This window comes from Rhinolophus sinicus, linkage group LG14 (assembly GCF_036562045.2).
Source record: "Rhinolophus sinicus isolate RSC01 linkage group LG14, ASM3656204v1, whole genome shotgun sequence".
Taxonomy (NCBI): Eukaryota; Metazoa; Chordata; class Mammalia; order Chiroptera; family Rhinolophidae; genus Rhinolophus; species Rhinolophus sinicus.
The window spans coordinates 10,012,208-10,024,925 of NC_133763.1; the positions used below are offsets into that span (position 1 = coordinate 10,012,208).

At 40.0% G+C, this 12,718-nt stretch overlaps 1 protein-coding gene across 16 annotated transcripts in view; it reads left to right on the forward strand.

Moving 5' to 3' along the window:
* EYA1 (EYA transcriptional coactivator and phosphatase 1) overlaps window positions 1-12,718 on the forward strand; it is a 292,977-nt gene that overhangs the window by 157,969 nt on the left and 122,290 nt on the right. For 8 of the 16 annotated variants that reach the window (XM_019726030.2, XM_019726026.2, XM_019726020.2 and 5 more), the window contains one exon: window positions 12,261-12,338. The exons of 6 other annotated variants lie outside the window; for them this stretch is intronic. In XM_019726030.2, the coding sequence (XP_019581589.1) occupies window positions 12,261-12,338 (78 nt within the window). Of the gene's footprint in view, window positions 1-12,260; window positions 12,339-12,718 lie in introns of those variants that run through there. 2 more of the 16 variants (XM_074318734.1, XM_019726090.2) reach the window with 1 other exon arrangement.

The window sequence follows — 12,718 nt, forward strand, 5'->3', positions numbered from 1 at the left end:
TTTGAATTTGATCTGTAGTAACTGACCTACATCCGTCCCATGCTCCTAACTGTTTCATAAACGAAAACTTCAGCTGTTGAATTGAATAGTATTTAGCAACGATGAAGCAATTTCCACACCATACCAAGAAAGAATTGAATGTTACAAAGATTGGGCTAGTTAGTACACTTAGGTTGAATATCCTTACACAATGGGAAAGAGTCATGATTGGAGGTAAACATTTTTAAGGTGGAGAAAAATTGCAGGAGCAATGATGTAGGTAAGCTGCAAAGAAAAGAATATACATGTATTTAACGCATGAGATTTTATATATATGCGTAAGATACAGAAGAATATATATCACACTATATATCCACCATTGCATCGCTAATTCATTCAAGAAATATTTATTAAGTGGTTGTGTCTAGAAATTGGCTCAAATACCACTGTGGCCCGGAGAAGTTCATAGTCGCCTGTGATTTGCAGACCTGTAGTCCAGCTGACCACCATACTTGAGGATGAGGGCTGCACTCTGCAGTGGAGCTGGGGCACTTGATCAGGATTCAGGTGACTGAAGATGGAGGTTGGTTTCTGCATGCTGGTAATGCTTAAACTGAGTCTTGAAGGAGAAGTAGAAAAACACTGGGTGCTCAGCCAGGAAGGAAGAGAGAGCGTGGATTGTCCAGCTGTAGCAAAGACATCCCAATTCCGTGTGTGTGTGTGTGTGTGTGTGTGTGTTGACGGACGTGGGCAAAGTGCACAGAGATGGAGCTAAGTCACCCAAAGCGGATGATGAAGGGCCTTATGTATGAGGTTCAGGAGTTTGCATTCTGTGCTGCAGGAGCTGGGCAGCCTGAAGGCTTGGAAAGAGGAGAGTGATGTAATTGCATCTGTGTTTCTGAAGTATAGTTGGGCGGTATTTTGAAGTAGTTGTGGGTGGTGAGGAGACTCCGGGTGAGAAGTCATGAGGGTATTTTTATCTGAAATTATGTACTTTCTTATATATCATTGTTTCTCTCAGCATAAATTTACATCCGATACTTGCCTTCAGGAAAGTGGGGAACAAGTAATATTAAAAACATAGGAAAGCAGAGCTGCATGATAGTGAGAACAGGAATTTCACACTCAGGCTCACCTGAGCTAGTAAAGCACAATTCAGCTGTTTACTAACCCTGTAACTGATGTGCGGATTTCCAGAGGCAACAGAACAGGGGGGTGGGAGAGGCTTCTGAAGTCAGGCTGTCAGCTCTGCCACTTTCCAGTTAGCCAATGTGGTGCTAAATAATTACTCAGCGCTCTGCGCCTCTACTTCCTGGTCTGTACAAGGAAGGTAATGAGAGGACCTACTTGGAGAGGGTTGTGAGGATGGGTCCATGAGTTGGAAAAACACAACAGTGTGTGACTCTTAGGACGTTCTTAATATCCATTGGCTGCCAGTGTTATCACCATCATCATCTACAGCCTCTGAACCTCTGCTTTCTCCATTGTAAAATGGGGGGGGGGGTCTCACCTTTATCACAGGTGTTATGACAATTAGTCTGTCTAAAATACTAAACACAGTCATTAGCATCTATATGCTCAAAAATTGTAGCTACTATTAAGTGATAATAAATGTTATATTTATAAAAACATCACTGGGACTGGATACTGTGGTGTCTACGTGGGAGGAGAGGATATTTCCTCCTCCTCTGAGATAACCTCCCATCGCCTACCTTTGCAGGTACTCTGAGTACCTGGGGGACCCAGTAAGTAGTTGCTCAGTTAATACACAACACGGGTAGGGTTTTGTCTGGGTGCTCCTGGGAGTCGCTGAAGAAAGGGAAGAGATGAGAAAGGGGTGTGTGACCTGAGAGGTACATTTGGTAGGTTGATTACGTTTTAGTCAAGTGGACAGTTTTTCCACATTGACAGGTTCTGAGCCCAAGCTGGCTCATCTGCTTCCAGTCTGCATATGCTACAGTTTATTTTACCATCCGCTAATTTGCAACATACACCGGTACACTTTTTATTCAATGCCCAGGTCTTCTGGCACTTTGCTATTGTTGTGCCTTTCACTGATTGTTCAGCTCTCCATCCGAGGAATGATGAAGGTTGATAAAACCCTAATCAGAAAACGTTTGACTGTTCAGTGCTTTCATAAAAGGTATGGTAATCAAAGAAATTTGAAACTAGCTGTGTGACCTTAGGTTAGTTTTTAAACATCTCTAAGCTGCAGTTTCCTCCTCTTTGAAATGTGATAATTGCAATAAATTGCTCATAAACTGGCCACAAGGAGCAAACCCTCCATTGCTTGTAAAGAGCTTAACACAATGCCTGGCGTGTAGTAAGTGCTCAATAAACATAAACTACTTTAAAAAAAACTCTACTTTTCCAGGCTAAAATTCTACTTCAGTATTGCCTATGTCCAAAACTGAGAATGTTATATTGCTACTTTAGTTCTTAAATTGGAGCAGTCTTTTCACTCTGCTGTCCCTTGCTTCCATTATAATAACAACCTAAAAATATTTAGGTCCCCTTTGGAATCTAAAGGTAGGCATCTGTTTAAAGTCACCCAATAGCACATTTAAGTTTTGTGCATTTAATTATATATACATTTTACTTAAAAAAATATCTATAAACAAATATGAACTCTCATTAATGGTAGGAATGTTGAAATGTATTACATCTGTAACTTATTTTGAAATGCATGAAAAAATAAGACAGTTTTATGAGGAATAGATATGGAAAAATAAATATAGTAATCTGTTAATTGCGGAATCTAGATGGTAGGTTTATAGATATTCACTGTATAATTCTTTTAACTTTTCTGTACTTATAAAAAATTTTACAAGAACAAACTAGTGAAAAAAGTGAACCTAAAATACTTAACGTGTCCTAGGAAGGAACCATTTATTTAGTTTTTACTGTACGTGAAGAATCTACCACAGTCTGGTTGAGGGAGACAAGACTTTTTGAAAATGTGGCAAACATTAAAGGTCATAGTATGTCGATTAAATTATAAAGACGTGGATTTTTAATCTGTAGCTGAGAGATCCCCAGGAGATGGCAGAACTAGTACCAAAGGTCAGCAAATTCTTTTGTGCAGAATCTTTGTAGGATGAGGAAATGAACAGGCCACATATCAATTAAACTCTATTTTACATATAGATGTTCTGTTATTTTTTTTTTAAGGATGAATTTTCTTGTCTGAAAATTTGCAGTAGGCTTTTGTCATGATGCACTTTCTCAATCAACAGATTCAAACTAGACTATCATTTGGGTCCTGAAATATTTTGGTGTTAGAAAGAGGGCTTCATTCTCAAGAAGGTTAGAAGCCACTGATCCAAACAAAAGTGCTCTCAGAGTTCAGAGAAAAAAAAAGCTCTTCAGCTCCCTGAGGTCTGGCCAGGCTTCAAGAAGGAGATGGAATCTGAGCTGAGTGTTGGGAAATGGGTAGAATTTGAATAGGTTGAGAAGAGATGGAATGCATTCGAAATGAAGGAGCAGTAGGAACAAAGGTAGGATAGTTCTGGAGACTGTGAGGAGACCAGTTATAGCTGAAGAAGGAATTGATAGTAGATAAGTTTGGAAGGACCCGGTGGAGCCAAGCAGGGGAGGACCCTGAATACTAGGCTAAGGAATTTGGACTTCATCCTGGAGCCAATAGAAAAGCCACTGAATATTTTGACCAAGGGATTGATACGGTGAAAGTGTTTTAGGTATTAATCTGGCAGCAATTTCAAGAAGAGAGTGGACTGGGGGAGAGATGAGCAGCCTTACGGAGCCGCATGTAATCTTCCCAGATTCTGTGTGTTAGGAACCTGAGCTAGTGGGGCAAGAATGAGGGTTGCAAAACAGGGAAAGTGGACTTGCAAGAGACCTTTCAGAGGAGCCGTCATCATTTACCACATATCGTTTCTTTGACCAAAAAAAAAAAAAAAAAAATCAACTAGTCTAGACCTCTACAGTCCTTGCAAAATGCCACTCCCATAGGCTCTACTTCCTGGAAATAACCAGTTTTGAAATGGACACATTTCTTGTTGGCCATGTATATCTACCCGTAAGTTCAAATTTGGTTTAGACGTGTTGATTTGGTTTTCATAAGGTTGTACCAGATGTGCTCTTTTGAAGAGCTATAATTTTTCCACCCTCTTTTAAGAAAAAGGGGATGGCTTTAACTTTAAAACTTTGGAGAGATAATAATTACATGCCAGGCTATAGAGCCAATCCAAATATAAAGGAATGGCTCATTTTCCAAATGGGAACTGACCAAAGAGAATACATTAGGTTCAAGGATATACGCACTATTAGGTAAAGAAGAAATAGTTACGCCACTACTTATATTTAATTTATTAATTCAATTATATGCCTTTAAAATGAGATATAACATGGAACAGGTAAACTGAGGAATATTGCTGTTTTCCACTTTCATATTTCCTACATTAATTTTATTCCTTCTCTTCACATATGCCTTTGGTATCCTTTGATGACACTCTCTGAGTCATTTGACATAGTTTTAAAAACATACGTTTCCACTTTTGCCTCCTGGTTTGAGAGAGTACGCATTGAATCTGTGAGTGACTTTGCCATTGAGTCCAAAGGATAACACGACATTACAATGGCTGTGCTTTTCTGTTGTCTTCTAGGTTTATATCTGTTATCTGCAGCATAGTCAAGTGCAGTGCAGCTTTTTAGTGGGTTCTGTTAGGGCTTATTTACAGCAATTTCTAATATTTGCCTTTGGGTGGTCGTGCCCCATGAATTATTAAATCTCTGTGTTGTATTTACCTCTCTTTTTGCTGATTTAGGCAGGGTCCTCTCTAAACATACAAACGCTCCAATGATTGATTTTACTTTATGCTAATGTGTCTTCTCCAAAGAACACTTTGTTTGTTCAAAATAACGTGACAGACAGGAGTTTGTGAGTGAGAGTCTTTATAAGAACCAGCACATAAGTTGACTGAGTGATAATTTGGGAGGAATAAAACATTATATTATGTTTGAACACATACAGTTTTTAATTGCCCTATGCAATGTGCCCAGGAACATAAAGTCAGTTATAATCTGGTTTTTAAGCCAGCTGTACATTTTTACCTTCATCTATTCCCTCAATGGCTGTTGAGTTCCAACTATGTATTAAGCATTGTGCTAAGATCTGAAGGGATATAAAAAGACGCTGATCTTCCTATGAACAAATTTATAATATATTAAAATGGATAAGACTGGGAAATGTAAAATGAGGCAGAATACACTATATGTTCTGAAGGAGATAAAAGTTCTGATTCAGCTAGCTCAAGTTAAAGAACCATCACCCCTGAGTGACAGACCAGGCAGGACTTCACAAAGCAGGTGGGACTTCAGTTGACCTTGAAGGAGCTGTGGGATTTTTGTCAGGTGGAAGTTTTGTAGAACATTTGATGCCAGAGGGAAAGGCACTGCTGTACTGTGGATATGAGGATTAAACAATGTCTGGGTAGGACCAGGTTGGTTATAATGTTGACTCTGTAGAGGTACATGTGGTTGTTTACCTGCGCAATGGAAATAACAGTGTTACACGGGAAAGGTAGGGCAACTACATGTGACACTATTTTGTGACACTCTTGAATTCTTGTAAGTTACTAGTTGTTATACAGATACAAAGTGTGTGATGGGAGAATTGGAAAGTAAAGCAAAAAAAAAAAAAAAAAAAGAAGAGGAAAAGGTTGGTGGTAGAGTATAGAAGACATTAAAAACATGATTAAGGAATGGTAACTGAATTCAGGAGATAACAGGGACCTTACTGAAGATCTCCGAGCCAGGAGTGACTCTCAAATCTCGGCTATGGAAAGATAAATATTTCTACTTAAAGTAGGAGCTGAAAGGCACATTTGCCCACTTTCACAAGAGAAGAGCCATAAGAGAACTAAGATAGTGACTGTGAAGTTAGAAAGAAGATGGTTGTGAAAGATTGGAGTGGTGGAAGCCATAGACTTGGTCCTAGGGTGTGGAGAAAGGAGAGCCGAGAGAAATCAGGGTGAAAATAAACTTCCAGTCATGATATGACCCTGACAGAGGGCTAGGGTGATGATTTTATGTTTGTGCAGATTGAGTTTGACCTTGGTCTGGGCAGGGCATTGCATCCCTGGCATATGGGGATTGGTCTCTAGGAGACAGAAATGCATGTGGACAGAGATTCAGGAGAGTCAGTTACATGAAAGTGATTTTAAAAATGGTGTGGCCAGGAAAGAAACAATTGTGAGAGAAAATTCAGACAGGTAAGAGGGAGGTGGAACTCAAGAACCACAGGGCCGGCAAAGCAAGAAAAATCAGAGAAATAGACCCATAGAAGGAAAAAAGAGGGAAGTAATTGCTGTCTTGTGTTGATCAATGCTGAAAAAAATGTCAGAGGTGTCCCACTCTACCGAAGAATGAAGGAAAATCAGGGTTGAGCAAAGTTTGAATTGGGAGATTTGGAAAGTCCTTTTAGTACCATGTTTCCCTGAAAATAAGACGTAACCGGAAAAGAAGCCCTAGCATGATTTTTTCAGGATGACATCCCCTGAACATAAGCCCTACTGTGTCTTTTGGAACAAAAATTAATATAAAACCTGGTTTTATTTTCGCGGAAACGGTAAAATAGTAGCTATAAAGGGATGATGCAAAGGATTAAGGAGAGAGTAGATAAGCATTTGAAACACATTTTCAGGAAACTTGGTGATGAAAGAAGGAAGAGAAGTATCATGGTGGAGAGAAAACATAAATATGACTGGAGACCGTCTGTTTTTGTAGGTGGAAGGGAAGCAGCCTCTTTGGATGGGGTGATTGAGGATGTTGAGAGACCAAACAATGAAACAACGGAGTATTGTTGCAAACGAGGTGTGGAAGCGGCACTCAGGACAAAGCTGTAGAGGTTAACTTTACTAAAGGAAAGGCAGCCTCCACTGAGATTAACCAGTGGGAAACTGGGAAATGTTGCAGGGGATAACTGAAAGATTGAATGCAGCTTCAACATTCTTTATAAAACAGTTGGTGATGGCAGATGAAGTGTGGTTCAAGGGCTTGAAGGAAGTGGGAAAGACTCCATGGACACTTTCAGGCTCAAGCAATGGAAAAGGGGGCTTCTCAAGCAACAGGGTTGTTCCAAAGAATATGGAAGCGTGCGTTTTCCAGGAGTCGGTCAGCTTGCGGATCGTGGTCATCCAGAACAGTGGCCGAAGAGTGGACAGCTGGAGAATGCCCATCCTGGGATTCGAGCTTGGAAGATAGCTTGGAAAAGTGAGACAACCCAGGATTCTCGGGTGGGAGCTCCAGGTTCCAGACTGGGCTAGGGAAGCTGGAGTGGAAGAATGGATAGGGCTTTGGGCAGGATGTGCTGATGAGCCAGTGCTACAGAAGTGACCATGTGGAAAAGGTAAAACGTGGCATTTCTTGGAGGTAACACAGTGCTGGCCAGTGGTGTTGCCGAACCATTTAATAACCAAAGTGGAAGGAAGGTACGTTTCATTGAGACAGAAGAGAGGACAAGGTCATAGAGTAGTAGAGGGATGGTGAGCTGGGTGTTTGAAGTCCTTGCACGTTCACAGCGGGAAGCAAAATAGAAAGGAAGACCACGCGTGTGCCACACAAAGACAAGCTGGACGGTTAGAGTTGGAGGAAAAGTTAAGAGGTGAGCTTAGCGGCTGCTTGAGGGGTATCTGCTGCTCACCCTCACTCAGGCTGGTGCCGTCCTGGGTGAACTCTTCAGAACACTGAGGCAGGCTCCCGGTCCAGCAGGCAGAGCTGTCACTGGGGGGTGAACTTGCTTTAACTGTTCTCTTAACACCTGGTGAGAAAGGAAACTAATCAAATGGACTGAATACTTTTCTCCCCTGCTGAGCCTGTCGTCTTCCTGGCGGTGATGTGTATGCCCACAACATTGGAAGTGTAGCCAGAAGTTGCTTGGTGAGCACACTCAGGGTGTGTTGGGTTAGTTGGGTGATGTTGGAAGTTAATGTCACCTGCTCCAGTGGTCTGATAGGTGTCTCCATTTCAATTGAAGGTGAAGGAAGACAGGTGTCTTTTTCATGGGCCAGTTTCAGTAAACTCACTTTAAATAGTGTTAGAGAGAGATGCCCAGAGATGCCCACCTTTTCCTCCTGGAATCGCCGATCACCGTTGGCACGGGCACCACCTTCCTCCCGCTACCCTGTTTCTTCAGAAAGAACCTACACTGATTGTAATGACCAAAGTATCCATTTTCTGAATCATGATTTAGTCCTGCCTTCTTCAGTTACATCCAAGTTACCTTGATTTGATTTGGGCTCTCCTGAGGCAACAGCCTCGGGGTTGATCTTACACAAGTCACTTTAGATTCCTCTAATTTGCTTTTACAGAGTAAGCTTATCTTTAAGGTGAAGGTTACAATAGATCTTGTCCCATAAGAAAGACTTGGGTTTCTCATGGTTAAAGAGACACGGCAATGATAGAATAACTATAAAAATATGGCCTCGGCACCTAGCACAGTGCTAAATGATTTATAAGCATTATTCTTTTTTTATCTGCTCATGAGTATATTATCCCCACTTACAGATGAGGGAGCTGAGGCATGCAGACGTTGAATAACTCTTCCAGGTTCATACTGTTAATAGCAAAGCTAGACTGAGGTTCATTTGGTAATTCCAGAGCCAGTGCTTTCAACGCTGTATTCAATATTGTTCCCAGGATTAAGGTATTCAGTGTAGCAGAAAAAAATGCTGCTGGGACTAACGATGGTGACAAATATAATTTCAGCTCCTACTTCATCCCAGGCACTTTACATACATTTTTATGAATTATTGCATTCCTGTAACATAAGCATCATTTTTAAATTTTTGTATATGAGATGATTACGGTTGAAGAGGTCAAGTAACTTTTAGAAAGACTTATGGCAGGTAACTGGATTCTCTGAGTCCAAAACCAAAGCCCAAAGGCATTGATAGGTGGGATGTTTGTGGTACCTCTGCAGAGTCACACGTTGCCCAGTATAGCTCAGGCCTACAGTGTATGGCCAAGTGAAAGAGCTGGGAAGGGTCGGGGAGGAATCAGGGACATGAAAGGGTGAATATTTTTAAAGGATAATAAGCCCTTACGTATCTGATGGAAGATTGGAAACTTGGCGTGGTAGAAAAAAATACCCATGAGTGGGGGCAAAAGAGAATAACAAATTCTGTTTTCTCATAGTCTAAAGGCATGTGATGAAGGAAAAAATATGGTGGAGATAAAAGAATTCTACGATTATTTGGAAGCGAGCCATAGATCATTCGAGATTTTTCTTTCCCGATAGGTGGTTTAGATGGCATAATTGTTCTCAGATGTGACAGTAGCTTCAATCTCTAAGACTTTAAAAAAAAAAAGTGTTTTCATTTCAAAACCTTGAGAGGTGCTCTATTATATCTACAGCATATTATAAGTGTGGTGGCACTAGTGGCAAAGGGTCAAGTTTTGGTGGTGCAGGATTTTTCTTGTCTTTAACTTTCTGGTGGTTGTCTGCTTGGCAACAGCAAAGCCAGAAGTCATCTCTGTTCATTTGGCTTTCATTCAGAACCTATTTTCCATCACAATAAATCACCAGTCTCTTTAGCCTAAGGTCCCTGGTGATCAAAGTATTCAATTACAGTAACTGATAAAATCATGAATATCCTGGTAGTTACCTTATGTACATCCTCTTCTCTTCAACAGTGAGCCTTTACAAAAAAATTGGATTCATTAGCAAAAGAGAGTCTTTATTCCTTAGTGTATAGATGGGTACATTTGAACAATGGCAAAAAGCAGTGTACTTGGGGCCTAAAAGAAAAAAAGTTTCCTCTTTCTTTCCTTCCTATTCTTTTTGCCTATTTTTAGTGGCATTTCAAGTATAATTGAATGTGTCTTTTGGGAGTGAAAGCTACGTGTGATTAAGCCAATCATATGGAGAATAGGTGGGGTAGGTTTTAGGGGTACAGGAGTAGTTTTGATATAGTCAGGCTTTCACCAAGTCATGTTATGGTCCAGTCTACAGAATCATAGACCTTATATTTGCAAAGAGTTAGAAGCAATCTGGGCTTAACGTCCCATGCTGTGGAAAATGTATTCTTCACTGTCTTTCCCAGCCATTTCAGCTTCTACTGGAGATTTTCTAACCAGTTCACTGGCCTGGAAGTGCTAAGTCACCAGGAGGACTGCGATTGTGTGACACTGCCACTCAGTTGCCTTGCTCTGTCACAGAGTAGCTCTAACTATTGGGAAGTGCCACTTATTGCCATATCTTCAAGCCTTGGAACCAAAAATACCCCACCTCAAATCCCATTTCTGCCACTTCCTGTGACTCTGGGCAAATGCCTATCCCCTCTGGTTTCAGTTTTTTGCATGTGAAACAAGAAGACGGTATCTAACTAGGGAGTGTGTGAGTTGTGTTCTGAGACCAACTTATAGGATGGTTTAAAAGGATGAATCATAACATCTATGAAGAATCTGACACATAGTAGGCACTTTACATGACCTATGCCCTGTGGGTCTACTTTTGATCTTTTGCTAGGCATGTGGTATGTGATTCTGTGTTCAGAATCTCAGTGATCATCTGTCCAGGACAGAGTGAAACAGAGCTATTGCTTTCTACATACTGGGCATTGTATGAGTTCTTTTTAAGGAAGGTAAAATTGGATGTGGACCACTGAATGGGAAACTTCCGGTGGCATACCTGCTTCCCTAACTCCATGGCGGTATACTGGTTTATAAAGAGAAGATGATTAGCTTGCTTGGAGGCGTGAAGAAAGAAGGGAAACACAGGCTTATGTCAGAATTGATTAGCATGAACTAAGTCTTCTAACCCAAAACAAGTGGTGGGAAAGTGAAAACTTTAGTTATGCTATGGTTTGGTCTCCATTAAAGCAAGCAGTTGGAGTGATTCCCTTTAGTCTCGCTGGTTTTATTTTTCAACTTTGTTACAAACGGTCTAAATAATTAATTTTTTGAAAGGAATTATCTGCAGCAACTATTTATAATGCCTATTTTTAAAAGCCACTCGTTATGCATTTGTGAAAGTTTTGAAGGCCCAGGAGGGTGAATTAGTCCTTTGCCTGGCATTTCTAAGAGATTGGCCATGTTGAGAGAAGAGAAACCTGCGTGTTCTCCATCACCCTTTCCCATTGCAGAATGTGTTTGTGAGAGAAACCTCCCAAATGTTCTCTCGTTAGGGCTTTCATTTTGGAAAGCACGTTGTTGATTTTGGGGTAGCCTCTAAAATATCATTGCATTCTTTCTGAAAACCTGTTAATGGGGACGGAGAACTTCCACGAAGTAGGCTAGTCAAATTCTGCTGATAGCATCACTCGTAGTTTCTAGGGAAGACAGTAATGCTATCTCTTCACTTAAAAATAACCTAAACCTAGGAGAAATGGCAAATGTTCTGAGGTGGTCTGGCTTATCTATTTGATAGGGGTGCAACAATATCATCATTGCATCAGTCAAGTGAGTTGCTTTGGAGAACCTGTAGCATAAATCTAAATGTTTTTATTTTACAGCCCCAAGGGACTTTATCAAAGGTCATATGTGTTTCCCACAAACTGACTGCTTTCAGTACTATTTAGAAATGGACACATTTCTGCTTCATTTACATTTAGTGTGTTTTGGGTACCAAGTGTACCTTGGATACTGACGAATTGGCAGCCAGACATGGCTGGGTGGTAGTAATGCATCAAATTGAGTACTCTGTGTTTTAGCCATGCTGGGTCACCGAGAAAGTGCATGTGTGTACGTGTGTGCACACGTGTGTACATGTGTGCACACACGTGCACACATACACCTGATCTTGAGCATCATGAAAACCCAACGGCATTATTTCCCACTTTTTCAAGTTTTTTTATTCTGTCATTTTGACTCCGTTTGGCCAAATGGCTACCAAGGGAACAATTTCACATCCATGTTTTGCAAATTTTAAGATGTTATTTATTAATCAGCAATTCAGTAAATGTGTAAGGTAACAATGAATTTAACGACTTTTAGTTTAAAGCAATTCTTTTAAAGGGTAACTTGTCACAATAGATTGTTTCCTTAGGGAGAAATACTTACCATGTGAATGTTTTTCGAAAAGATTCTATTAGGTTGGTGCACAAGTAATTGCGGTTTAAAAGGTTAAAAATAATTGCAAAAACCGCAATTATTTGTGCACCAACCTAATAGGAATTTTAATCTGAGTTATGTTCAAATACAAAGTGACTGGTTTTGGAAATGATTTTTCTATGTAACGTATTTAAATGTTGCATCTTCTCTACCTTGCCTTTTGAATAACTATTAATTGGGTATATGATACATGTTGTTTATTTTTATAGTTAAAACAGAGCCAATGAGCAGCAGTGAAATAGTTTCAACAACAGCAGACGGGTCTTTAGACAATTTCTCAGGTTCAGGTAAGGAAGAAATATTAGATTTTTTTACATTAATACAAAACATTATTTTCCTAGTTTATTTATCTATACAAATATGTATATGTATGTGTGTACATGCACAGGTATGGTATATATGTGTGTATTATATATAATGCAGCTTGTCTCAGAGTCACATTCTGATGTTTTTATTAAGTATGAAAAAATATTTGCTGAAAATATTGGTATCCTGTAAAGGAGATAAACTCAAAAGGGGCATTGTTCTTTTTCTTCTACTAAATTATCTTTATTATATTAATAACTCCTTCCCTTTTTCTCTCATTTATGTGATTTTCCAATCATGCAGACTTAGGGAGCCAAAATTGAGCTTCTAAAACCCCCTACACAGACCTCCCAAGTAACTG